Here is a 26,571-nt window from a genome sequence, read left to right as displayed (position 1 = left end):
CGTCGAAAAGAGAGAGATTATGATCGCTGAGTCCCCAAATCCGTTTCATAGTTAGAGCTATGGGGGTGCAAAGCAGAATCAGAAACTCAGTTATTTGTGAAGGAGGTGGGTGGAAGACCAGCATGGACGGGGACGGGCGGTGGGCCACCCCGGCGTCCCCACAAGGGAAGGTGGGCTCTCGCCAGGGTTAGAGTTTTCCAGCCTCGAGTGTCGGGGAAGTGGCCCCTGGAGAGTCGACAGCTAAACTTCCGGCACTCGTGCACGACTAGCACACTCACCGCCCCCCCCCCCCCCCCCCCCCCGTCACCCTGCACTTGCCCCCCGTGGGCCGGGTCGGAGGGCGGCCGTCCCCTCGCCACCGGGTGCCCCTGCTGAGGGCCCTGAGCCCCCGGCCGGGCCTCCAGCCTTGCTAAACGCTTGTCACCACTCTCCCTGTCCGCTCCTCTCACTAATTCTTTAGTGACTCATTTGCCCATTTATTCAACAAAAGTTCTGATTTCCAGTTGAGACGCTACCCTGAGGTCCTGCGACCCCTGTTCCCCTGTCCAAAGGAGGGAGCAGAGCCCCCAGTTCCAGAGGCTCCCATCTTCATGGAGAGGGAAGCACGGTGGCCCCTGACCCAATCGCACACACACTTCCTAGCTAAATGCAGCTCTGCAGGAGGACCTCTGACCCTTTGCACCCGTGGCCATTTCCCCTCTGCATGTGCTTTCCAGCTGGCCCAGAGCTCAGGGAACCAGACACTCTTGATGCCCCCATGTGCCCGGGCCCCCGCATGGGGAGATTCAGGCCATAGATGGTGACAGGCCTGCCCGGACGGCCCAGGTTATGAGGTGAGGCTCAAATCCAGCAGGAAAACTCACAAGCACAGTGAAAGGGAGGTCTTGCTCCAGGCTGGGAATCCCAGGGCATCTTACCTGAGATGCAGCTTAACTCCAGTGGCCTCCAGAGGTGAGCCAGGGCCCAGGGTTGTCCTGAACCTGCAAAGGTCCTGGGACACCAAGGAGCAGCCAAGTCCACCTGAGCCCACAGGGGAAATGACAAGTAGTTGGAGATTGGGGGTACGTGTGCCATGGAAGGCAGGTGTAAGGACCTAGAGCCAGGCTGGTGCAGACCCTGCTGAGGTGTGAAGATGAGGGGAGTGGAGAGCAACTAGAGGGGCATGGGGGGTGGAGGTGTGCAGACTTGGGCCCGGGCAGGCCTGAGGAGCTGGGCATGGGGGCAGGTGCGTGGATTCAGCACTCTCCCGTGTTCTGGGGGATGTGCTGCCTGTTGATGCCACCCTTGCCCACATGCCCTCCTCCTCCTCCTCCACTACACAAGGGCCCTACTCTCAGCCCCGTCCTCCAGGACATCCCTGGGGTGTCCTGTGGTGCCCCAGCTCAGCCTGCACAGCCCTGAGCTTCTCATTGGTTCTCCTCATCTCTAAGTGCTCCTCACCTGTGCCCCCACCTTGCGGGGGGCTGTCCTAGGCACCTCCAGCCCTTCCACCAGCCCTCCTGTCTCCAACCCAGCTGCCCACCACACATGGGTTTCGACGGCCCCACTGCCCAGCCGTCCCTTCCCAGCGTCTCTGCACACCAGTGCCTCGCATGGGCACCACCCACATTCCCCAGGCTCCGACCCTCCAGGGTCTCCCCCACGTCCACGCAGTGGCCTACTGGCCTCCTGCTAACCCAGCGTTAGGCCCAGAACCCAGGGGCCACCCAGGAGCCATCCTGCGCTTGGCTGGCCCAGCTGGATGGTTTTGTCCAGATCTGACCACTCCTGTCCTGGACAGTGCCCAGCCACACGGGTAGAGAAGGAGGCTGGAGGGACGTGGTCCGGGGGTGACAGGCGGAAGCAGCTGAAGGAACAGGGGCACAGTGCGATCAGGCAATGAGTTTATTGTCTCCAGAAGGAGTGATGGCTGTGGTCTCCATGCACAGGTGGGCACCCACAGCATGACTCCACCTGGGCTCCTGTGGACAGATGGGGCCAGGCCAGGGGGAGGGGATGGGCCACATCAGAACCAGAGCAAGGCAGGGCCAGAGTCAGGGCTGCAGCCACCCTCTGGCCTTGCCCAGACTCTTCCTGCCCCCTTCGGGGCCCTGGACAGTGTGTTCAGGGCAAGCAATCTTATATTGGAAGCCGAGTCATTACCCCATACTGGGAAATGCCCTTTCTCCTTCAGTGGGATGGGGCTGCATTCTCCGGGCTGTCTGAGCAAGGGGCCCATGACAGCGATGGGAGAAGCAGCCAGGGCCGGGCGGAGGCAATGGCATTTTCCTACCACCTCAGAGGGCGGTGGTCCCACCCAGTGTCTTGAAAGGGATGGAGGCAGGGCAGAGGCAGGAGGGGGAGGATACAGTGGGTCTGGGGGGCAGGAAGGCAGGTGCTCACAGCAGGACCCAGATGAGGCCCACTCCAAGCAGGAACCCCCTTGGAAGGGCCCAGGGACCCTCCAGTGTGGCAGGCGCCCTGTTGCAGAGACATCCAGAGCAGCACTGCCTGATGATGCTGCCAAGTATCCTGGGTCCCAATATCCAGTCATACTTCATGTTGGTGTTGGGACACCTGGGGGCACAGCGCTTGCTGAGCATAGTTGTCACCTTTGTTTCTGCAAAACAGAGGAGGTGGCAGGTGGCCGCCAGCCTGCAGGGAGCAAGGCGGGTGGTCACAGGAGGAGGCATGGAGGCAGGGGAGGGGTGCTTCCCAGTGACGGCAAAAGCCCGAAGTTAGCCTGAGAATCAGAGAATGTGTGGGTCCCGCAAGGGCTACCAGGACCCCCCACCACAGGCCCCGCAGGGCAGTGGGAACGTGGCTCCCCAGGGTCACCTTCGAGGTCACAACAAAATCAGAGTTGGGGACTGCTGCCCCGGGGGGGGGCTCTTCCTTGGACCACGCAGGGCCTGGACTCCCCCCCGGGCCACTCTCGGGGTGTGCAGGGGAGCATCTCAGGGAAAGCAGGAGAGGCTGGCCTGGGCTGTGCCGGCGGCTATTCGCTCTGTCCCGGCCTCAGCCCTGTGCTCCAGAGGCTCAGGCTCCTGGAGACATGCGGCAGAAGCCTGGGAAGGGACCATCGGAAGGAAGGAAAACACTCGAAACAACTCCAGCTGCAGAGGAGGAGACCCCCCCCCCCCTTTATTACGGGGTAGTACGTTATGTTGTGGGTCGTGCTGAGTTGTGCTGGTTTCATCGTGTTGAATTCTGTGAGGTTCTATGAGTGACAATGGTGTGACATCGTGTCAGGGCAGGTGGTGGGCTGCCAGAATGCTGCTGGGGCTCCCTGGTTAGGGGTACCTGATGGTGGGCAACAGGCCTCCTCCCCCTCCCGGAGTCCCCAGCGCTCTCTCCCCACTGCTCAGGTGGAGGTGTGGGGGCAAAGGGGCCCCTGAGGAGAGCCCAGAGAGATGGTCCAGTTCCTGCAGGGAGGGCCACTAACAGGCCGCCCCCCTCCAGGCCACAAAACCAGAAGCAGAAGCCCAGGGAGGAGCCCAGGTCAAGGAAACTGCTTAGGGAAAATGAAAACCAGTGGAAGAGGTTCCAACAACGCGCAGTCACAGTACTGATGTCCTCCGCAAGCGCACATTCCCGCCCTCGATAAGGAAACGCTAGGCCGGACAGGGCACAGCCAGGGCCACAGGGGGCACAGCCAGGGCCAGGGGGCACAGCCAGGCCCGGAGGGGGCGCAGCCAGGCCCGGGGGGTGCAGCCAGGCCCGGAGGGGGTGCAGCCAGGCCCAAGGGGGGTGCAGCCAGGCCCGGAGGGGGTGCAGCCAGAACAAGGGGGTGCAGCTTGGGCAAGGCACTCTGTGCTCCTGCCCAGGTGCCAGAAGCACAGGCAGCGGCTGGGTCTGTCTTGAAATGTTATTTTAAGCCTTCTAGGAGGTGAAGGTGAAAGGAACCAAGGGCCTTAATGCTGGTCCCCCAAGGTCCCAGTGGTCCCCCAAGGGCCCAACACCAGCCACATGCCTGTGCCTCTCACCCGCTCAGCCCAGTTGTGCAACATGGATTTTCTTGCATCGTTACTGGAAAGGCCAGCAACAAGACACCTCCTGTGGTTCATTATGGGGAGCTGAGCACCGCTGCTCCAGGCAGGCCCAAGGCCTGGAACCGGAGTGGGGGGTGGGGCTCCGTTGGTGTTGGCAGGTGCCCAGGGATCTGGAACCTTCTGGCCGGAATCCGCAGCCACCCGCTGGCTTTCTCAGAACAGATGGGTCTCCCCACGTCCAGTTCTCTCTGGGTATTTTTATAATTTTATAAAGGAGTATTTCTGGTGGTTTGCTCTGTGACATTTCAGGAGGGCAGGGAGGGTGTTCCCGTCCCACTTTATAGTCTCCTCTAAAGCTGGTTTTGAAAGCCGCCCAGCAGCGGGGGCGACGCTGGGGGCGACGCTGGGGGGCGGCGGCGGGCAGCGCCTTCCCGGCTCACCCTCCCCCGCTCGGCCTAGCTCCGCGCAGTCAGCCGTCTGGGCGACCGGCCTCCCTCCGCGGTCCATCGCGCCGGCGCCCCTGCCCGCGGACAGTCCCCGGGGGAGCAGCGTGGAGGCGCCGCTGCCGCGGGGGGAGGGGAACACCGGGGCGTGTGCACCCCCAGGCCGGGGGAAGCGGAGAGCCGGGCGCTGCCGGGACGCCCGCCCGCTCCGGGCCCGGGACCTACGGCTGCGGAGGATCACCGCGTGCGACACGCACACCCGGTCCGCGGGGTGGCAGGCGGCGGGCGCGCAGCGGGCCGGGCCGGAGACCTTGAAGCACTGGTAGCAGCTCAGGTTCCCGCCTGCCCGCAGCCCGGGCGGCGCGGGGGGGGCGGCTGCGCTCGGGCCCGCGCCCCCGCCCCCCGCCCCCCTACTCCGCGGCTGCTCGCCGCCGCCGAGCCCCGCGGACAGCAGCAGCGCCCACAGCACCGCCGCCCGGGTCCGCATGGCGCCCACCCTCCGCCTCGCCCAGGCCCGGCCTCTCCCGGCCCCGCGCTCCGTGGCCCCACCCCGCCCCGCCCGCCCGCCCGCCCGCCCTGTCTCCCGCCCCTCCCCCTCCGTGCCCCGGCCTCCCCCGCCCCGCGCTCCGTGCCCCCCGACGCCCTGCCCGGCCCCGCCCCGGCCCTGCCCCGGCCCTGTCCTCCCCCAGCCCCACCCCTCCGTGCCCCCGGCACCGCCCCCCACCCCGCGCTCCGCGCCCCCAGCCCTGCCCGGTCCCGCCCCGGCACCGCCCCTTGTCCTCCTCCCCCCGCCCCCGTGCCTTCCGCCCCCCTCGACCCCTCCCCCACCTGCCCCCGTTCCCCCCGCCCCCCTCTGTGTCCCCCGACCCTCCCCCGCCCCTGTTCCCCCCGTCCCTCCTCCGCGCCCGCCCCCCCTTCCCCGCGTCAGGCCGCGCCGCCCCCCCATCGCGGCCCAGCACCCTCCCGGCACCCCGTCCAGCACGCGGCAGGTTGCTGGCCTTTGGAGGACGGGCGCTGGGTGGGGGGCCGTGGGGACCCGCCAGCCCCTCTTGGGCAGCAGGGCCCGCCCGCCCAGGGAGGGCCTCCCCGTCCCAAGGACCGCAGCCTCCGCTGCTGAGCAGGAGGGGGGCCGGCGGGGTGTCCCCTGCGGTCCATGCCACGGGGACCTCAGCCCCATCGTCCTTCCGTCTGTCAGTCCGCTGGCTCCGGGAGCAGGGCCTCAGGGCCTCGGGCCCACTGGGTCCCTGTCCCCCACCCCGGGGTGTCACAGGCCCAGGGGGAGGTGGAGGCTGCACCTGGGGAGGGAAGGGGGAGGGAGAAGAGGGGGGGGGAGACCGGAGAGGACCAGACACAGGCTCCAAGTCTAACTTCTCCTTGGAGTGCTGTGAGGGGGGCCTGGGGGCAGGGAGGGGAGGGGGGCTGTCAGGTCCCAGCACCCAGAGCCTGAGGCCACCTCCCCAGGGCCCAGGGCCAGCGCTGCCCCCATCCCCACCCCCACCCCTAAAGCCCCGGCTGCAGCCACTGGAGCCTGTGAGAGCCAGAGCAGGGGTCTCTCCAGGGAGGGGTGAGGCAAAGTGCGTCCCCGCAGAGTAGGACTGACCGGTGCTGTCCTGGCTGCACAGTGAGCCCGTGAGCAGCAGGTGGCCATCTCCAGGGCGGCTGTTTCCTCTCAATCGCTGGGCAAGGGCGGTCAGGGTGGGGCCAAGAGCTGCCATCGCTGACCGTCAGCTGCCCTCCTGGCCGCCGGTCTGATCCCGGGGGAAGGGGTTTCTGGGAGGCAGCAGTGGCTGGGGGACACAAAGAAGGCAAAGGCAGACGTGAGAGAAGAGCCAGGAGGCCAGCCTGCCATCAGCAGGACCCTTTCCACGACCTCAGTTCCTAGTTGCCCTTGCTTCCCTGCGGGGGGTGCAGGAGCGCTGGTCGCCTTCCACAGAGAGCCCTGTTTTGGGGGGACACAGGGGAGGGCCCCGAGGCCCAGATCTCTTGGCTTTCAGAAGCCAAGAGCCGGAGTGGGGCCTACAGCCCTTGGTCACCAGGAGGCTCAGGAGGCCCTGCTGAGGTTCAGGTGCAGCAGGAGGGAAAGAGAATTCTGCTTCTGGGACCTCCTAGCCGCCGCGGCGCTGCTCCCCCCACAGGACGTGTCACTGACGCTGGTGTGCTGTCCTGCACACCTGCCAGCCTTTGCCCGGGCCCCCCAAGGATTGCTCAGGTAGGGCCGCCCCTGGGGGCACTTATAGGGCTCCCGACTCATGGGCTGTGAGTGGGCCCCTGGCCAGCTCCACGCTGGCCTACACCAAGCCCCACCCCCCGTGGGGACAGGCATTGGGCTCACAAGCAATTCTCCCAATAAGCATTTTGTGACTATGTGGCCGCCCACTGGAGAGGCCCGTCCACAACCCTCATTTGTCAGCTGAACACAGAGAAAAAGTGTCCTCCATCCCAGAGCAGGTGCCCAGTGGGTCACCTCCTGCTCCCCCAGAGGATGGCCCGTGGCAATTCAGACACCATCCCAGGCTGGACGTTGTGTGCACTATGTCCCTCCAGGGTGGAAACCACAGGGCCGACCCCACCAAGGCACTGAGCTGAGGGGCAGAGGGTGCCTCTGGGGGGATCCCACGGGCGTCTTGCCCCTTGTCCGTTGGACCCTGGCTGCCTTGATACTCTGTCTAGGTTCAGCCCAGTGTGTCCTGCTGCCCCGGGCCACACTCTCTGGGGCCTCCGTGCCTGTGTTTGGTTTCTGCTCAGGTTCCAGCACAGCAGTGGGGTGCAGCCAATCGGGCCCAGTCCTAGGGCAGGTGAGGGGCTCCCGGGCTCCTTGTCTCCCCAGGCCACAGTGCGGACTGAGCATGCTAATGGACAGGTGGGGGACAGGCTGAGGCAGCTGATGGGAGGGGACAAGATAGCCCCAGAGGGACCACACGTCTGGAGCAGCAGTCTGGGGTCTCGATGCACCAGGTCCCAGAAAGGCACTTCCCACTGACCCTCGGCCCAGCGGTACGCACTGCTTTGCCATGAATGAGCTGCCGTCTGCACGGGGGACCCCTTGAGGGCCCCCCACCCTTATGCCCCTGTCTGAAGGCTCCTATAAACTGGTTGCTGAGCAACCTCTATAAACCTATTTTAAAATAGTGAAAAAATCCAGGACCTGTGCTCACCAACTCCTGAATGTTTTTCCGTAATAATACTTTTGTCCCTCTTGTATCCAATGGCGCCAGACTAAAGTTCTAGGTGAAAATGGGGAATAATTTTTCTTTTAATGTAAATTTTGGTTACTGAACAGGACATGCAGATGACAGCAGTCGACACAGAGGACCTGACCCCGGGAGAGGCCTGGGCCAGGGGACCGTTGTTCCTAGTTGGTGATCTCCATTTCCCAGACTTGCTCCAGAAAGCTTTTTTCTCCCCCTAAACAAAACAAAGCAAAACAAAGACAGAATCTTCTGGGTGCTGTCTTTCGAAGCGACAGTGAGTGACAGTGATCCTGGGTCACACCCGACATGGCAGAGGGAGTCAGCTCCTGGCCGGAGTGCGCAGAAGCCCTCCTGATGTGGCCCAGCCTGTGGGGGGTACTTGATGTCGTGGACAAGCAGAGCGGAGCACCTCGAAGTACCGCAGAGCCCCAGGGCTGCACGGAGCCCCCCAACTGGACGGGAGACCCCAGGACAGAGGCCACACTGGGGGCCCATTATCCTCACGGACCTTGAGCCGCTTACACGTGCCCTGACCGTCGTGACACTGCCCCAGCCCCGCAAGGCTCCAGTGAGCTTCGGGGTACCGGCCAGGGCTGTGGGTGCCCGAGCCGCTGCCAGGTCTCTGCCACCCTCAGGAGGAAGCTTCCCGGGCCTCTCGTGTACACCCGCTACGCTGAGGCGTCACCTCCGCTCGGCAAGCCACAGCCTCCCCGCCAGGCCACCCGGCACCACCCCGGGCAGTGCTCGGGTCCATGATGGGGCAGCCCACGGTTCTCCCCCAGGTCCCCAGGAGAGCCAGCTCCTGGCTGAAACCTCAAGTGTGGTCAGCCCCCCGCAGGCCGGGACCAGGCTCCCCGCGCCCGCCTCGTGGGGCACCGCCTGTGCTCCGCAGCCCGGGGTCCCTGCCCTTACACAGTCCCGAGTCCAGCCCAGGTGCCTCTAGCTTTCTCACCGGGACCCCCTGGTGCTCCCCCTCCCCCTCTCTGATCCCCGGGTCGTCAACCGCACCACCCAAGCCTCATCAGTGAGGCTGGCCCCTGGGCCCTGACAGGCACACGTCCCACAGAGGCAAAGGGAACAGGGCCGGTGGCACTTTGTCCTGGCGTTAGCCCTTTGCTCACGGCGTTGGGGGAGAGGACGGGTAGCAGGGCTCCTTCCACCGTGGCTCTTGCTCCAAGCAGCTGCTCTGACCCCTGGCAGCTCAGCGGGGCTCCTGGCATCTCACAGCTCTAATGGGGGCTAGGGGGTGCTTTGGGGCTCTGGGCAGGAATGTCACCTCCCGACCTGCATCCCACACCTCTTGAGATGTCTGGGTATGCCCTTGCCCCACCGACACCTCACTTGATGGAATGGTAAATGGTACAGCCACCCTGGAAAGAGTTTGAAATATCGTATAAAACCAGATATGAAATTGCCGTGGAATCCGGCAACTGCACTGTTGGCCGTTTATCTCAGAGCAGTGGAAATGTGTGTGTAGACAGAAAACCCGCGTGTGCATGTGCGTGCTTACAGCAGCTTCAGTTGTGATGGCAAGAACGGCAACAGCCCAGATGTCCTTCAACAGGTGAAACTGTGGCCCGTGCACACCTGAACACTCCTTGACAGTCAACGGAGCCCACTGTGGATACGCACAACTTGGATGAATCTGCAGGGAGTTAAGTGGAGTCAAACAAGCCAATACCAGAAAGAAACATAGTGTACGACTCCACTTCCGTAAAATTTTTGAAATGACAAATTTCTAGAAATGGAGAGCAGGTTAGCGGTTGCCAGAGGTTAGGAGAGGAAGGGGTGAGAGGCAGGGAGGTAGTGCAGTTGTAGAGGGTCAGGAGGGAGGTGCTGGTGCTGATGGGCATCCTGACCATGGTGGTGGACACAGGAATCCTCCCAGGTGCTAAGATCGTAGCACTAACACACACAAGGGAGTGCCTGGGGAGTGGGCCTGGGGGACTGCATCCGTGTAGGCATCTTAGTTGTGATATTACATCCAGTTTTGCAAACGTAACCATCAGCAGACAGTGGTAAAATGTACACGGATCACTCTGTTATTTCTTAAAACTCCATGTGAATCTACAATTACTCCAATAAAAAATTTTTAAATTAAATTACAAAAGGGACGCCTGGGGGGCTTAGTGGCTGAGTGCCTTTGGCTCAGGTCATGACCCTGGGGTTCTGGGATCAAGTCCTGCATCGGGAACCCCGCAGGGAGCCTGCTTCTCCCTCTTCCTGTGTCTCTGCTTCTCTCTGTGTCTCTCATGAATAAATAAATAAAATCTTTTAAAAGGGGGGGCACCTAGGTGGCTCAGTCGGTTGAGCAACCAACTCTTTTTTTTTTTTTTTTTGAGCAACCAACTCTTGATTTTGGCTGAGGGTCATGAGATCAAGCCCTGCTTTGCGCTGAGTGTGAAATCTGTTTAAGAGTCTCTCTCTCTGGGGCAGCCCTGGTGGCGCAGTGGTTTGGCGCCGCCTGCAGCCTGGGGTGTGATCCTGGGGACCCTGGATCGAGTCCCACATCGGGCTCCCTGCACGGAGCCTGCTTCTCCCTCTGCCTGTGTCTCTGCCTCTCTCACTCTGTGTCTATGAATAAATAAATAAAATATTTAAAAAAAAAAAGAGTCTCTCTCTCTCTCGCGCTCCCTCTGTGTCTCTAATCCACTCCCCCATGCACACGTGCTCTCTCTCAAAAAAAAATCATTACAAAATATTTTAAAAATCAATGTCATTCAGAATATCATCAAAACATGACATACTTAGCAATAAATTCAACAAAATATGTCAGAAGAAATTAAAGAAGACTCAAAAAAAATGAAAAAAAAAATAAAGAGGACTTGAATGTAGGGAGATCTCTTGTGAGCTCCAAACCTCCCCAGACTGGTCTGGTGCTCCATGCAACCTCAGTCAGCCCCCAGCTGGCTTCTGGGAGAGACGAATAGAAAAATTACATGAAAATGTAAAGTAGCTACAGCAGCCAAAAACACTTTGAAAAGGAAGAACAACATTACCTGGCTTTAAGTCAGACTGGAAGACTACAGTAATTAAGAAAGTTTTGCTTTAGGCCTCAGGGTGGACACATGGATCAATGAAATAGAACAGCACGTTCAGAAATAAACCCACACATATATGGTCAATTGATTTTTATAAAGTCATCAAGGTAATTCAGTGGGGGAAAGGGCTGTGTCTCCAGTCAGCGGCGCTGGAAGAGTTAGACTTCCACATGACAAAAGTGAATCTGAACCACATCTCTAGCCGTGGTTACTCAAGCACTGGGTGCAATTATCGGTCATTTATCTATGGGATGGCACTAATATGTAAACAAAAGAGCTTACACTTCTAGAAACAAGTGCAGGAGGTAATTTGTGTGACTTTGGCTGGATAAAGGTTTCTTAGGCAACGGCCTGATCTGTAAAGGGAAAAACATAAATTAGACTTCATCAGAATTAAAACTTCTGCTTTCAGAAAGGTGCTTTTGATGCAGGAAAAGACATTAGGGTTCGAAGCCAACGGCCAAGAAAGAACTCTTGAAACGTCTTTGGTGCAAAAAGGTGATTAAAAAAATTTTTTTTTTAAATTTATTTGAGAGACAGAGACAGCATGAGCCAGGGGGAGGGGCAGAAAGAGAAGGAGAAGCAGACTCTTCACTGAGCAGGGACCCTGATGTGGGGCTCGATCCCAGGACTCTGGGATCATGACCTGAGCTGAAGGCAGATGCTTAACTGACTGCGCACCAGGTGTCCCAGTAAAGTGGTTTTATTAAAGCGCAGAAGCAGGACCCAAGGGCGGAAAGGGCTGCTCCGGGGTCCCCGGAGCGCCCATCACGGACTCTCAGGCTGGGGCGGGGTGAGGGCCAGCACAGGCTTCCCAGGTGCTTTGGAAGCAAGGTCTCCGGGCCCGAGGGGGCTGCCTGTTGTTGGGAGAAGCTCTGTTAGCCTGAGTCAGGAGACCCTTCAGGTGTGTATCTGTGGTACCTCAGGGTTTAGAGATAGAAGTTTCCAAAGGAATTTTTATATGTTCAAGTAGACTCCTAGGGGCCTGGGGTCAGGCTGGAATTACCGGCGGCCCTCGCAGGGTGCTACCACTGAGGCAGCTGAGCTCCGAGGGGAAGGTCCCTGCCTGTTTCAGGGACGTGCGGATGGGCTGTGAGTTGAAAGGAAATTTATTTTATATTTTTATTTTTAAAAAATCTTTTATTTATTCATGAGACACACACAGAGAGAGAGGCAGAGAGAGGCAGAGACACAGGTAGAGGGAGAAGCAGGCTCCATGCAGGGAGCCCGACGTGGGACTCGATCCCAGGACTCCAGCATCACGCCCTGGGCCGAAGGCAGGTGCTAAACCCCTGAGCCACCCAGGGATTCCCCTTGAAAGGAAATTTGACAATTTTCCTTCTGTCTTTGTTTTCCACATCACTTTAAGGAAATAAAATTGAAATCCAAAGACAGGAGTAAATATTTGTGTATATTAAAGTAGTGCATATGATGAAATAAAAAAAAAAAACAACTCTATGATAAATGGGCAAAAAAGGGTCTGAACTGACACTTCACCCAAGAAGGAGTTCAGATGGCAAAGAGCTGAGGACAAGACGTTCAGCCTCTTTAGCCATTAGAACGTCCTTTGAGACCACACCGACGGCAGCGCCAGCGCCGGGGAGCAACCGAAGCCCACTCGTGGCCAGAGCTGCTGTTTGGGAAAATGTTTGGCAGCTTCTTATAAAGTCTAACATACCCCTAGCTCGTGACCCAGCAGTCCCGCTCCTGGGCTTTTACCCCAAGGGGATAAGAAGACAGGTCCAAACGGACCTGGATGCACGCGTTCACAGAGGCTCGTCCATGCGTCTGCACAGCCACCTGGCAAGGTGCTCCATGCGAGACGACAGCCCCCATGGGGTCTCCAGGCCCAGCCCCGGGCACCAACCCCTGCTGGCAGCTCTCCTGGCAGTGGAAGCTTAAACCAGTCAGTCTGGAATTACCTGCTCCGCTCCTGGGAGCTGATCTGCCCGGGGCACCCCTGGCGAGCACCCCCACTGCCTGCGGGAAGGGGACTGCTGGCTTCTCCCACTGCCTTTTGCCCGGAAAGGTCTTGTATTTCATGAAGCTCCACAGGACCCTTCTATCAGCTGGATGGGATGCCGACTCATGAGTTGGTGAATAAAGCCAAAAAAATATTTAGATTTACTCAGTGGAACTTTGTTTTCCAACAAATGTAAAGGGATAAACTACAGATGGATGCAGTGACAGGAATGAGTCTCAAAAGCATTATGCTAAGAGGGAAGACAGAAAAAATCATACACACACGGTGATTCTGATGAGGGAGCAGAAGGCCAGCTGAGGCCCAGGCCACCATGCCCACCCCCACCCCCACTCCCACCCCCACCCCGCCGGTGGGGTGTGTGGGTCGTGCCTCAGACTCCTGGCTGCCCTAAAGCTAAGGGAGGGAAAAACAAATATTAACTTCTAGAGGGCACAGTCCTGCAAGAACGGAGTCTCCCTCAGTTTACAAATGTCTTACTGATTTCCAAGAGCAAAGCATACTTATCAATAACAAGTAACTTCCAGAAGGAAATGTAGGTACGATCAAATGTCCTTATAGCCTGCAGCCCACTGACAGATACTCGGGGTGGGCCGAGTACAGCGCTCCTCCAGGACGCCCCCAACTGTCTTCACGCTCGTGCTACAGGGAGAAACAACCTTGGTCTGACACTAGCAAGGCCTCCAGTATCCTGTGGGTCTTGTCAGCCGCTGAAAGTCCTATAGAAACTTCCCTTATCTCTAGTTCACCCAACCCCAGGTATATAATCAGCCACCACTCACTGTCCCAGGCCAGCAGCTCTTCCTGCCCTCAGGTCCTGTCCCAGGGTTTTAATAAAACCACCATTTTGGGGACGCCTGGGTGGCTCAGCGGTTGAACGTCTGCCTTCAGCCCAGGGTGTGATCCTGGAGACCTGGGATCGAGTCCCACGTCGGGCTCCCTGCATGGAGCCTGCTTCTCCCTCTGTCTGTGTCTCTGCCTCTCAATGTGTGTCTCATGAATAAATAAATTAAATAAATTTAAAAAAGAAAGTCCAATAGGAGATACAGAGCAACTATTGGAATCAATGTACAAATTTAGCAAGGTCACTGGCTGTAAAATCAATATATGAAACCCAATTGTTTTCCTCGCACTACCGCTACATTTAGAATCTCACACTGAATTCTGGAGACCCCAGGGTAACTTCTGCTACTTACTCGTTTCTAGCAAGAAAGGGGGTGCGGGTCATCAGAGAAGCAGCAGAACCCCACCCTCACAGTGGCCTGGGCAGGCCCCGGAGACAGGGGCAGCCCCCAGGCTGGCCCCGGGGCACCTGCAGGGGCGTCAGGGTAGAGACGAGAGGCAGGAGGGAACCGAGGGGGGTCCGAGGGGTGTCCGAGGGGTGTCCAAGGGGTGTCGGAGGGTGGCGGAGTCAGCGAGGTTCCGGCTCCTGGGCGGCCCTGGTGGACGCGGGGCTCGGACCCGGGGCCGGAGTGCGCACCGCGGCGCGGAGACCCGGCGCAGCCCTCGGAGGCTCGGCGGCAAGCGGAAGGGCTGAGGGGGAGGGGAAGTCCTTGCGGCCCCGGGGCGGGACCCACGGTCGGAGCGGACGGGCCGACGGGGCAGGGCGCTGCACTTCGCCGCGCCGCCGGCAGAGGGCAGCCGTGTTCGCGGTCCGCGCGCCCGCAGGTGGGGGTCAGGGAGGCGCGGCGGGGCGCGGATCGAGGGTCGCAGGGCGGACGCGGCGGAAACCCCGGAAGACGGGACGACACCGCAGCAGCGATCGGAGCCTCCTACCGGGGGCCCGCGGGGAGGAAGTGAGGACGGAGGAAACGGAGCGAAGACAAGAAGCGGAAGGGCAGCGTAGACACCTAGACACCGGCCTGCGGATGGGGGGGGCGGCGCAGGTGAGGGCGGGGGGAGGGGGGGCGCAGGTGCGGGCACGGGGGCAGGGGTGACTGGGGTCACCTGGGGCTGGCGGCTTGGGGGGTGTCGGAGCAGCTGGGGGCACAGCCAGGGGCGGGGTGGGTGCAGCCTGGGGTCGCCGAATCAGGCACAGGTGCGAGCCGGGGGCGGGGCAGCCAGGGGGCCTTGAGACAGCTGTGGGGGGAAGCGGTGGGGAGGGCGGGGCCCCGAGACAGCTGGGGGCGGAGGAGGGGGTAGTGGGGCGGAGGGGGCAGCCTGGGGTGTTGGGGGCAATCCTGGGGGCCCGGGGACAGCTGGGGGTGCAGCCTGGGGTGGGCATCAGGGGCAGGTGCGAGTGGGAGGGGGGCGGGGGCAGCCACGGGTGCAGACAAGACCGGCTGGGTGGAAATGGTGGCTTAGAGGATCCAGAAATAGTGCTTTGTACTTACGGCGCCCAAATATATGTAAAGAAAAAATAGCTCGGTATCAGACTTCTCTACAGCAAGCAAGACACACTGAAGCTGAAATAATAAAAAGAAAAACTCAAAAAAATAAAGTTTGAAGTGAGTATTTCCTTATGTAGTCATGGAGTCCTTCGAGTGTCAGTGCTACAGACAAAGATTTGAAAGCCTGAATTTCAGTTTCATTGAGAAGGAAGAGAATTGGCAATACACAAGTCAAATCTCAGCTCAAACTGGAGGAGAAACAAGTCCGCAGAAAGCAGAGGGAAGGAAGTTGTAAGGTAAGAGAAAGTGAGAAGCGTATCCAGCAAACCAGACTCAGTACATTAAAACCTTGGTTCTCCAAGAAATTACAATAGCCAGACAAGCAGCTAACTGAATCAATGAAAGAGAAACAGTAGACATACACAAAATAATAAACACCAAGAGCAAAGTTATTATTGAAACAGGAAAAAATTTAAATTGTAAGAGACTACATCATATACCTTTACATAAATAACTGCGGAGAAAAATATACAACCCGAAGGTACCCCGGGAGAGACAGAAAGCTTGAAGATCTCAAATTCAGTAGAAAATAGAAATAGCAAGAAAGTACCCCAGGAGCAAAAAAAGAAAAAAGTACCCCAGCAAAGAAGGCTGGGCATGGATTTCACACAAAAATTCTTTTTTTTTTTAAGAGTTTATTTATTTATTCATGAGAGACACACAGAGAGAGAGAGAGAGAGAGAGAGGCAGAGACACAGGCAGAGGGAGGAGCAGGCTCCATACAGGGAGCCCGACGTGGGACTTGATCCTGGGACCCCAGGATCAGGCCCTGGGTTGAAGGCAGTGCTAAACCGCTGCCACCCAGGCTGCCCTGAACATCCTTTCTCATTTAAAAGTATTTAAGAGGGGGAATCCCTGGATGGCTCAACGGTTTAGCACCTGCCTTTGGCCCAGAGCGTGATCCTGGGGTCCTGGGATCGAGTCCCACGTCGGGCTCCCTGCATGGCGCCTGCTTCTCCCTCTGCCTGTGTCTCTGCCTCTCTCTCTCTCTCTCTCTCTCTGTGTCTTTCATGAATAAATAAATAAAAATTTAAAAAATAAAAGTATTTAAGAAAAATATTATCTGGGATGCCTGGGTGGCTCAGCTTCCTATAATCTCCCAAAGTCATCGTCTTACATTATAGTATATGTGCTGCTGAAGCGAGCACATCGTCTTACATTGTAAGAAAAATACCAGAAGTGTTCCCATCACAATCTGGCGTGCAATCAGAAGTACCCACTGAGGCAATTAGCAACTACTGAAAAATAATAGGCATTAGAATGGAAAGAAGGGGCGCCTGCGGGGTTCATTCGGTTGAGCATTAGACTCTTTTTATTTCTGTTCAGGTCATGATCTCAGGGTCATGAGATGCAGCCCCGTGCTGGGCGTGGAGCCTGCTTGAGATTCTCTCTCCTTCTACCTTTATTTCTCCCACACACACACACTCTCTCTCTCAAATAAATGTTTAAGAAAAAAAAAAAAAAGAATAGAAGTAAAATCAGTTCCATTGGTAGATGATAGAGTACCCGGAAATCCCAGAGAATAAGTAATAAAAACCGCCAACGTGGAAAATAATCCCAATGAATCGGGATGCAGAGCAAACCCACAACAGCAGAGCCATCAGCCTCCCCTGTGTGAGAGGAGGGAGACCAGGCCCTCAAATGCTTCCGCTGGACCACGGAGAAAAAGCCAGGCGGACTGCAAACGTGGTATTTAAAACATGCTGGAGAGCTGTGGCAGGAGCGAGGGCTGAGGGGCCCGGGAACCAGTGGAGGGAAGCCCGCCCAGGGCGCCTGATGCAGGGGCCCTTCCCTTCCCATGGCCATGTGCCACCTCCAGGCACCAGGGGACGCGTGTGGTCCACACGGCCTCGGCTCTGGGCAAGGGAAACGTGTGCAGATCTTACCACCAGTTCTACAAGCGCATTCTCCCACTTGGAATGCATGCAGAGTTGTGGGTGCAAGAGACCGAGCCCTAGAAGGGACAGCTGCAAGAAGTGTGACACCTCCAGGGGTCTCCTAACTGCAAGGCAGCAAAGCCCCACAGAGGAAGAGGCCTGCTTCAGTCCCATGTCTGAACATGCTCTGAACGGTGTTGTCAGATTGGTAAACCATACGGGAGGGTGGCAGGGCATAAAGACGCCCGTGAGTGGGGAGGGTGGGATCTCTCACACCATCCAGGGCCAGGGAGACAGGCCACCGAAGCCTCAGCCAGAGGCAGGGGGGTCAATAGGAGGTCATGTGCGTCTTTCTCAAACTGCAGTCCAGCCACAACCAAGCTCAGCTTGTGATGGAGTTGGTGTGACTAGTACCTCACACCCACTGATCTGGTAAGGAGGACACGCGGGACCCCGCCCTGTGGATGTATGGATATACGCAGCCTCTATGGTTCGGGTTTGTACAATGCCCAGCACACGATAAAAAGTTCGTAGATCTCGGGAGGCAGGGAAATGCAACCAGTAACAATAGGGGGGAAAGACACACACAGACCAATGGATGGGCCACATAATGGAGTTAGCAGGAAAGGATTTTATTTGTGTGTGTGTGTGTGTGTGTGTTTAACATTTTATTTCTTTATTTGAGAGAAAGAGAGCACCAGCAGGGGGAGCAGCAGAGGAAGAGAAAGAAGCAGGCTCCCCGCAGGACAGGGAGCGGGGAATGGGGCTCCATCCCAGGACCCTGAGATCATGACCTGAGCCAAAGGCAGAGACTTCACAGACTGAGCCACCCAGGTGGCCCTGGAAAAGGATTTAAAAATAACAATGACAACTGTGTTCAGTAAAATAGAGGAAAGGAAGAAAAAAAAATTTAAAGACAGAGTTTTGATGGAGAATGGGATGCTATAAAACAAATTAAATGGATATTCTGTGTATTAGTTAGGATTCTCTAGAGAAACAGAACCAACACAATGTTTCTACATACAGACCAAGATTTCTTAGAAGGGCCTGACTATGGAGGCCGGCAGGTCCAGTCTTCAGGGAAGAGCCAACGTCCTGGAGGCTGTTTGCTCCTCTCACCTGGGGGAGGTCCGTCTTTTGTGCTATTCAGACCTTCAGCTGATTGGAGAGCCCCCAATTCCCCACATTCCAGAGGGCAACCTGCTTCACTAAAGTGTCACCAGTTGAAATGTTAATCTTATTAACAAACACCCTCCCAGAAACATCCAACAGTGTTGGGCCATATATCAGGGTACCGGGGCCCAGTGCAGACAACACATCGCATTAACCACTATATTCTGGAATTGAAAAATAAAATATCTGGGACGCCTGGGTGGCTCAGTGGTTGAGCATCTGCCTTTGTTTTTTTAAATTTTTTTTTTAATTTTTATTTATTTATGATAGTCACAGAGAGAGAGAGAGAGAGAGAGAGGCAGAGACACAGGCAGAGGGAGAAGCAGGCTCCATGCACCAGGAGCCCGACGTGGGACTCGATCCCGGGTCTCCAGGATCGCGCCCTGGGCCAAAGGCAGGCGCCAAACCGCTGCGCCACCCAGGGATCCCTAGCATCTGCCTTTGGCTCAGCGTGTGATCCTGGGATCTGGGATCGAGTCCTGCATCCAGCTCCCCGCATGGAGCCTGCTTCTCCCTCTGCCTGTGTCTCTGCTTCTGTGTGTGTGTGTGTGTGTGTCTCACGAATACATAAAACATTTAAAAGAAAAAATATCTGGGACGCCTGCGTGGCTCAGCGGTTGGGTGTCTGCCTTTGGCTCGGGTCGTGATCCTGGGACCCAGGATCGAGTCCCGCATCAATCTCTCTCTGCCTGTGTCTCTGCCTCTCTCAGTCTGTGTCTCTCATGAATAAATCAGTAAATCTTCAAAAGAAAAAAGAAAAGAAAAAATATCTGAAGAATTCATTTGGGAGAATTCAAGAGCAGAAGACAATATGAAAGGAGGGAGGGGCAGGACAGCACAAATAGCCAAAGCAAAGCTTTCAGAGAACAAAATGCTAGAAAGAACAACTCAGCACCAGCGCCCAGGAGGCACAGCCAAAGGGTCGAACTCACGGGAGCCTGGAATAGCAGGAAGAGGGGCGGAGGATGGTGGGAAAGAAATACTTGAAGAGGCAACATTTTTCAAAACGATGAAAGGTAAACCACAGATTCGCGAATCCCAAAAACTCTAAGCAGAATAAATGCAAAGGACGTCGCCGCGCGAGCCCGCTGTACTCGACAGGCTGGGAACAAGACACTTCCGTTAGCAGACAGGGAAGGGACATGGCCAAGGAAAAGCAACTAGGGTCTAAAGCTGACTTTTCACAAAGATTATGGAAGCCGTCCGAAAATGAAACTGCATCTTTAAAAGGATAAATGACAAAATCTGGCGACCCTGAATTCTGTGCCAAGCAAAGGTAGTATTCAGAGACACAGAAAACAAAAGTTTTTATACAGAAGGGCAGCTAATTCCTTGCCAGCAGACTTAGATGACAAGAAATAAAAAAGGGAGTTCTTCAAGGTAAATAAAATGACCACACATGGGAGTAAGAAGCTTTAGGAAGAAGGTCAGAGGAGCAGAAGTGAGAGGTATTTGGATTCAACACAAAGGTGGGTTTACGGTGTGCGTGGTGCGGTCAGTAACACGGAGCAGTGAATAGTAAGGATAAATGGACCGGTGTAGACCAAGTCCTCCTGTGACTGCGCCTGAGCTCTGGGGGCTGGGGCGGCCGCGCGGAGTCAAGGCCAACTACAGTATGGCAAAGACGCGTGCTGTCACCTCGGAAGGATCGTATATGAAATATGTCTATAAAAGAGAAAAGGAAATATGGAAAATATTTCATAAACCCAGAAGGATGCAGGACAAAGAGAAGAGACACTTGGGAAGAATGAAAGCACGAGGCACAGGCCTTCAAGCTGACAGCACGTCGTGCGAGCCTGCTGTGCGTGGACCGACCCTCCCCATGAAAAGGCCAAAACGTGCAGGCCGGGTAAAAAATAATAAACTGGTTATAACCGTCATTTAAAAAATAAGGGCACGGAGCAGCCAAAAGACAAAGAATGGAAGTGGATGCCCCACGGTGAGAGGAACCCGGAGACATCCCAGGGACCGCATAAGGGGTGCGTCCTACACCTGGTCACATCTCATACCAGCTCCGAGTGTTTAAGGAAACACAGCAGGTCTGAGATTTGAAGCAAGTCCAAATCACACTTAGATATTTTTTCCTTATTAAAAAAAATATTTTACATATTTATTTGACACAGAGAGTGAGCACAAGTGGGGGAGCGGCAGGCAGAGGCAGAGGGAGAAGCAGGCTCCCCGAGGACCAGGGAGCCCGCTGCGGGACTCGGTCCCAGGACCCTGGGATCACACCCTGGGCCACAGACAGACGCTCAGCCGCTGAGCTCCCCAGGCGCCCCCCCCTCCCCCCTCAATCAGGGCCCTTAATGCACCTGCCCAGTCACTTCACCTTCTCTGTGTTCGGTGGGAAGCAAGTCTCACTGTCACTCACACGGAGGGGGACACGTGGGCTCACATGGAGGTGGTCTTCCAATTTTCATCTCTAATGGCTGGGGCCAGGATGGACTTTGTCACAGGACAGCCAGGCAGGGTTTGGGGACTGGGAGAATCAGATCTCTCACTAGTCACGAGAACACGCGGCGGGTGGATCGGGACGCAGACCTGAAGGTCTGAAATAGGGCAGCTCCAGGGAAAGTGGGGGCCGCGCTTTTTTTTTTTTTTTAAAGATTTTATTTATTTATTTGAGAGAGAGAGAGAGAGAGAAGCAGGCTCCCTGCTGAACAGAAAGCCTGATGTGGGGCTCGATCACAGGACCCCAGGATCACGACCTGAGTGGAAGACAGGCGCTAACTGACTGAGCCACTCAGGGACCCCTGGCAAGACTTTCTAACTAGGACTCAAAATCCACATACGCGGAAGATCGATGAGGCTGAGGGCGGTAAAATACAAATTAAACTTTCTGAATGCCGAAGTGTTCCAAAAACAAAATGAGAAGCCACCAACAAACTGAGACAGTATTTGCTACATGAATACAGCTGGACGGCTAATCTCCTAAATGCATCGAGAGAGATCTCCAAGACTGGAGGACAAAGCAACATGGGGGGTGCGGGACAGCTCCCAGGGCCCGCTCCTTGGCAGAAACACGGGGAGAACTGATGGAAACACCGTCAGGGCCAACGTTTCTGAACTCTGAACAATAGCCAAAGGTGACCAGCAAGCAAGCAAAGGCCTCATTAAGAAAAAGGATTTGAGGGACACCTGGTGGCTCAGCGGTGGAGTGTCTGCCTTCAGCTCAGGTCGTGACCCTGGGGTCCCAGGATGGAGTCCGGCATCGGGCTCCCTACAGGGAGCCTGCTTCTCCTTCTGCCTGTGTCTCTGCCTCTCTCTGTGTGTCTAAAAAACAAAACAAAACAAAAAAAAACAAAAAAACAAAAAACAAAAAAAACAAAGAAAGAATGAAAAGATTTGAATCCAGTATCAGCTTTGGGATTTTCTTATCTCACCCTGGCCCGGAGCCCCTTTAGGAGTTGGTGGGAGTTTTTGTTTTGTTCTGTTGAGAGAGAGCGCGCAGGAGCAGGGGGAGAGGGGGGCAGATCTCCAAGCAGACTCCCCACCCAGCGTGGGGCCCAATGTGGGGCTCGAGCTCACGACCGACCCTGAGACTGAGAGCTGAGACAAAATCGGGGGCGGATGCTCCACCGACAGAACCCCCAGGCGCCCCCAGGAGCGTCCTCCTGTTCCTGCTGTGGGCTCCTCGTGCCAGGAGGAGCAGAGAGAGATCGTTCTCATGGAATGGTGGTCGTTTTAATCCATCGAGTGGCTCCCCAAAACACTAGCACAAAAGGGTTGCCTTTATGCGGGCTAAGTCACGACCCTGTGCCCAAAGCAAGGAAGGGCCCCGGTCTCCCTGGGGGTCCTGCAGGCCTGTACTCAGGCTGAGACACCCCTCCTGTCCCCGGGTACAAAGGGCCCACGACCTGGGGGGTCTGTCACCCCAAGATGATTCCTTGCAGCAGGTAAGGGGACAGGAGAGAGCCCTCGGAGCACGGAGTCATTTCGGGGTGAGAGTGGGAAGCTTTTATTGGCTGTGCTGGGAGCAGGGGCAAGGACCCGAAACCTTAAGGAACATGCACATAGCTTGGTCACTTGCACGGAACCTGCTGCGTCCAGTATGTCAGTGTGCTGGCACATCCACTGTCGGCCCCCCGCATGGGGGAGACCTTGGCATCACGTGAGCACAGGCACCCGCCCTCCCCGGCCCCACCCTCTCCACCACCCCACGGGGGTGGCTTCTCCAAAGCCAGCAAGAGGGAGCATCTACCTCTGGGTGGGGCTTCGGTCTGTGGAGCATCATCACACACAAGCCGTCACCTCCACCACGTTAACAGTTGGAAGCAGGCCTCAGGCCCGCCTGCTGTCCGGGAGGGTGCAAGGAGCAGGGAGCAGGACCATGGGCCGCCTCGGAGTCTGTGTCCCACATAAGGCACCGGCAGCTCCTCTCTGCCAAAGCCTCCTGCCCCAGTCCTAGGAAGGGCCCCACAGCTGCAAGCCAGAGTCAGGGGTTGGGAGAAACTGGAGGATCGGGGGTGGGGGTGGGCAGCCTGGGCAGTCCCGACCAAAGGTGGAGAGGCTCCGGGGCCCCTCTGTCAGCCCTGGGGGCTCTGTTAGTTGTGGGGTATGGATGGACAGCATCCCAAGTCCAGGTCAACCTAAGGTCTCTGCTCCCAGAACCCCAGAGCTGATGATGTAGGCAAGGCGCGGGTTCAGGAGCGGACAGTCAAGGAAGAACTCTTGAGACGTCTCGGGTGCAAAATGGTGGTTTTATTAAAGCGCAGAAGCAGGACCCGAGGGCGGGAAGGGCTGCCCCGGGGTCCCCAGAGCGCCCATCACAGACTCTCAGGCTGGGGCGGGGTGAGGGCCAGCACAGGCCTCCCAGGTGCTTTGGAAGCAAGGTCTCCGGACCTTGAGGGGGCTGCCTATTGTTGGGAGAAGTTCTTTGTTAGTCTGAGTCAGGAGACCCTTGGGGTATGTATCTGCCGTACTGGGGGGGGGGGGGTGACACAGAGAAGTTTCCAAAGGAATTTTTATTTTTTTAATTTTTATTTATTTATATTTTTTTTCCAAAGGAATTTTTATATGTTCAAGTAGACTCCCAGGGGCCTGGGGTCGGGCTGGAATTGCCGGCGGCCCTCGCAGGGTGCTACCACCGAGGCAGCTGAGCTCCGAGGGGAAGGTCCCTGCCTGTTTTGGGGACGAGTCAGTGCGCTGGAGGCGGTGAGGACATTTCATTGCTCTTCTGCCTTTGTTTCCCACATCATTCTCCCCTGAACAGCTTTGACCCTTAAATCTTTGAGCTTGCCGAGGCTGGAAGGTCTGGTCTTCTGTAACTTCCGCTCCTGCACGGGGTCGTCCGGGGGGGGGCCCATCTGTGGTCAAGGCGGGGCAGCAGGGCCCACACCTGTACGAGTGGCGAGAGGCCGGGGAGACCACATGTGTGGTCCAAAGGAACCTGCGTTGACTGGAAGTCCTGGCAGCAAAAGGCGTCTCCAGGGGGTGGGACCTGCGAGAAGACAGCAAAACGTGAGGAGAATAACAAAAAGGAAAACCCAAGTAAGCATCCTCTGGTAGTTGCCAAAAATCCTCTTCCAGTCCAGGACTTTAACCAGTGAAGGAAAGAGAGGGGTCTTCTTTTTTTTTTTTTTTTTTTAATTTTTATTTATTTATGATAGTCACAGAGAGAGAGAGAGAGGCAGAGACATAGGCAGAGGGAGGAGCAGGCTCCATGCACCGGGAGCCTGATGTGGGATTCGATCCCGGGTCTCCAGGATCGTGCCCTGGGCCAAAGGCAGGCGCCAAACCGCTGCGCCACCCAGGGATCGAGAGGGGTCTTCTAAAGCGCCGGGTGAGCATTCATGCCAGCTGGAAACCCAGAGATGACTTTGCGGAAGCCTGGGGCGTGGCCACAGCATGGCATGCGGAGACGGAGAGGACAGAGAGGACCGAGAGGACGGAGAGCATGGAGAGCATGCAGAGGACGGAGAGGACGGAGAGGATGGAGAGCATGGAGAGCATGCAGAGGACGGAGAGGACGGAGAGGATGGAGAGCATGGAGAGCATGCAGAGGACGGAGAGGACGGAGAGGATGGAGAGCGTAGAGAGTGGGGAGAGGACTGAGAGGATGGACAGCGCAGAGAGGACGGAGAGCGCGGAGAGCATGGAGAACACGCAGAGAACGGAGAGCACAGAGAGTGCAGAGAGCACGGAGAGGACGGAGAGGATGGAGAGGATGGAGAGCGCGGAGAGTGGGGAGAGGACTGAGAGGATGGACAGTGCAGAGAGGACAGAGAGGACGGAGAGCGCGGAGAGCGCGGAGAGGACAGAGAGCATGGAGAGCACGGAGAGCACCCGAGCCCGAGCCCGGTAGCCGGCCCGGCCCCAGGGCCTTCCTGGCTGGCAACCCGCTTCGCGCCTTTGTGTTACTGCAGCACCTCGGAGAGAACTGCTCTTCGGGGGTCACTTTGGGCTTTGACTGGACCCTTCAGAGCGGCCACGTGCCAGACCACATCCCCCAAAGAGGGAGCAGAGGTGGGTGCGGGTGGTCGCGGCCGGAGACGCACAACGTGCCCACCCTTGTTTTACGTTTGGAAGGTTGGCTGGGCAGGCAGTGGCTTAGTGCCGAGTCCGTGTGCAGCCAAGAAGCTGGGTCCCACGGCCGCTCCAGCCCGGGGGGCCGTGGACGTGGTGACAGCCTCGCAGCCCCGGTCCTGTCAGCAGCCAGTTGTGGGATTCCGGGCGTCCTGGGCCCGTAGCCGGCGTGTCCCGGGCCACCTGGCCTTGGAGGGCCCACTTGTGCATGTGTGGGTGACAGTGCGAAAGCTTAGTGAAAGGCGGTCGCCCTGTGCTTGGCAGAAGTCCCTACTTGCAGGGGACTTCTAGCATAAATACGACTGAGGAATAAAAGCATCCAGAAGCCCTCTTTGTTCGAGGTCCAGCCTGGACTGTATCCTAGTTAGGAGGAATCGTCCAAGGCAATCATAAAGAGAGTGGGGTCCTCCCTGTCTCTACAAGCCCCATGGGGGGGTATGCTCCGGCTTTGGAGGAGGGCCGCTGTCATCCCAGCCATGCAGGGTCGGTCGGGGTGCTAGCCGGGTTACACCACTGTTGGGGAATCAATCCCATTTTCCAGCTGTTTCACCACATGCCCATGGGGTCTTGGTATCACCCCCACAGGGTAACAAGCAAGACTGTACGTGAGCTGCTGTGGTCATTTCTCTGCAGTTTACCTCCAGTTTTCTGCTCAGGCAAACAACATTCAAAGACAATCAGAACTGGAATTTAGGGCAGCCCGGGAGGGGGGTGCTCAGCGATTGAGCATCTGCCTTGGGCTCGGGGCGTGATCCTGGAGACCCGAGATCGAGTCCTGCATCGGGCTCCCTGCATGGAGCCTGCTTCTCCTTCAGCCTGTGTTTCTGTGTCTGTCATGAATAAATAAATAAAATCTTGAAAGAAAGAAAGAAAGAAAAAGAAAGAAAGAAAGAAAGAAAGAAAGAAAGAAAGAAAGAAAGAAAGAAAGAAAGAAAGAAATGGAATTTAACATCTGTGAAGGTGGGTTATTGAAAACAATTTTCTCACAAAAATCACCCTTATTTCAGAGATAGCCAAATCAAGACTAATTTGTTTGTAAAATAAGTTCAATTGTTAGCAAACTTGGCCTATTATTTATATAAGCCCCATAACAACGGTGATGGGCCATATAGATCTCGTAAAACGTACTTTGCTGGAAACTTGTATAAGGACTCTCTAGATTGAACTCTGAGTAGCCTCTCCGGGCTAGAAGCCAAGCCAAGTGCTTACCATCAGACTTGCCTGTAATACCTGTGGATTTGGGGGAGTTCCTTTTCACGAGGTCCCCAAAGCGTCCTGAGTTTCCTGCACCTGCCAAGAAGTGACAGTCTTTACTCACTGGTGAGGCTGCTGGGAACTCTAACCAGGCATCGGGCCAGCAGTTCCAAGGGGCTTTGTGGCGGCAGGTTTCATAAGTCAGCCTTAGTCCTTACAGCTGTTAGGTCATATCTGAGTTTCATAAATCCAACCTTATTTCCTCAAAGCTGTTACGTCATATCTGAGTTTCATAAATCCAACCTTAGTTCTTCAAAGCTGTTTGGCCATATCCGAGTTTCATAAATCCAACCTTAGTTCCTCAAAGGTGTTTGGTCATATCTGAGTTTCACAAATTCAACCTTAGTCCTTAGAGCGGTTTGGTCATACCTGAATCTATGCATGTCCCTCAAATACGACTTTCCACTCAAAGTCTTTCCACTCAAAGACTTTTACTCAAAGTCTTGGTAAAATAACCAATGTTTCCAGTGATGTCCTGTCACAAGGAGAACAGATTCTTACTAAACTTATGCAAATGACCATGGTTGCCATGGAAGAAAGAATACTCTTGGACACCTCTTGAATTTCAGAGGGTCCAGGTACGGAGAATAGTGAAATGTGTCAGTTTGTTCACAAATGCATATTTTATCATGTTTCTGTAAAGTCATAGATATCGTAAGAGTAATTTCCTTAATCTGGGAAAGCAAACAGAGCAATGTGTCAGGTAAGAGTCATAAAAACTATAA

At 56.3% G+C, this 26,571-nt stretch overlaps 1 protein-coding gene and 1 long non-coding RNA gene across 2 annotated transcripts; both read right to left on the bottom strand.

Annotated features, from left to right (window-relative positions):
• Positions 1–1,864: 1,864 nt before the first annotated feature.
• Positions 1,865–4,901, bottom strand: LY6L (lymphocyte antigen 6 family member L). Its single transcript, XM_038555067.1, has 2 exons — positions 4,640–4,901; positions 1,865–2,599 (listed from the first exon to the last, which is right to left on the bottom strand). Exons 1-2 carry the CDS (start codon positions 4,899–4,901, stop codon positions 2,379–2,381), a joined length of 483 nt encoding a protein of 160 aa, XP_038410995.1. The 3' UTR covers positions 1,865–2,378.
• Positions 4,902–23,025: 18,124 nt separating this feature from the next.
• Positions 23,026–26,271, bottom strand: LOC119864622. Its single transcript, XR_005368344.1, has 2 exons — positions 25,802–26,271; positions 23,026–23,507 (listed from the first exon to the last, which is right to left on the bottom strand). It is a non-coding gene; the product is annotated as an uncharacterized LOC119864622 (long non-coding RNA).
• Positions 26,272–26,571: the final 300 nt, after the last annotated feature.

Source organism: Canis lupus, chromosome 13, assembly GCF_011100685.1.
Source record: "Canis lupus familiaris isolate Mischka breed German Shepherd chromosome 13, alternate assembly UU_Cfam_GSD_1.0, whole genome shotgun sequence".
Lineage (NCBI taxonomy): Eukaryota > Metazoa > Chordata > Mammalia > Carnivora > Canidae > Canis > Canis lupus.
This window is presented reverse-complemented; position numbering and strand designations above follow the sequence as displayed.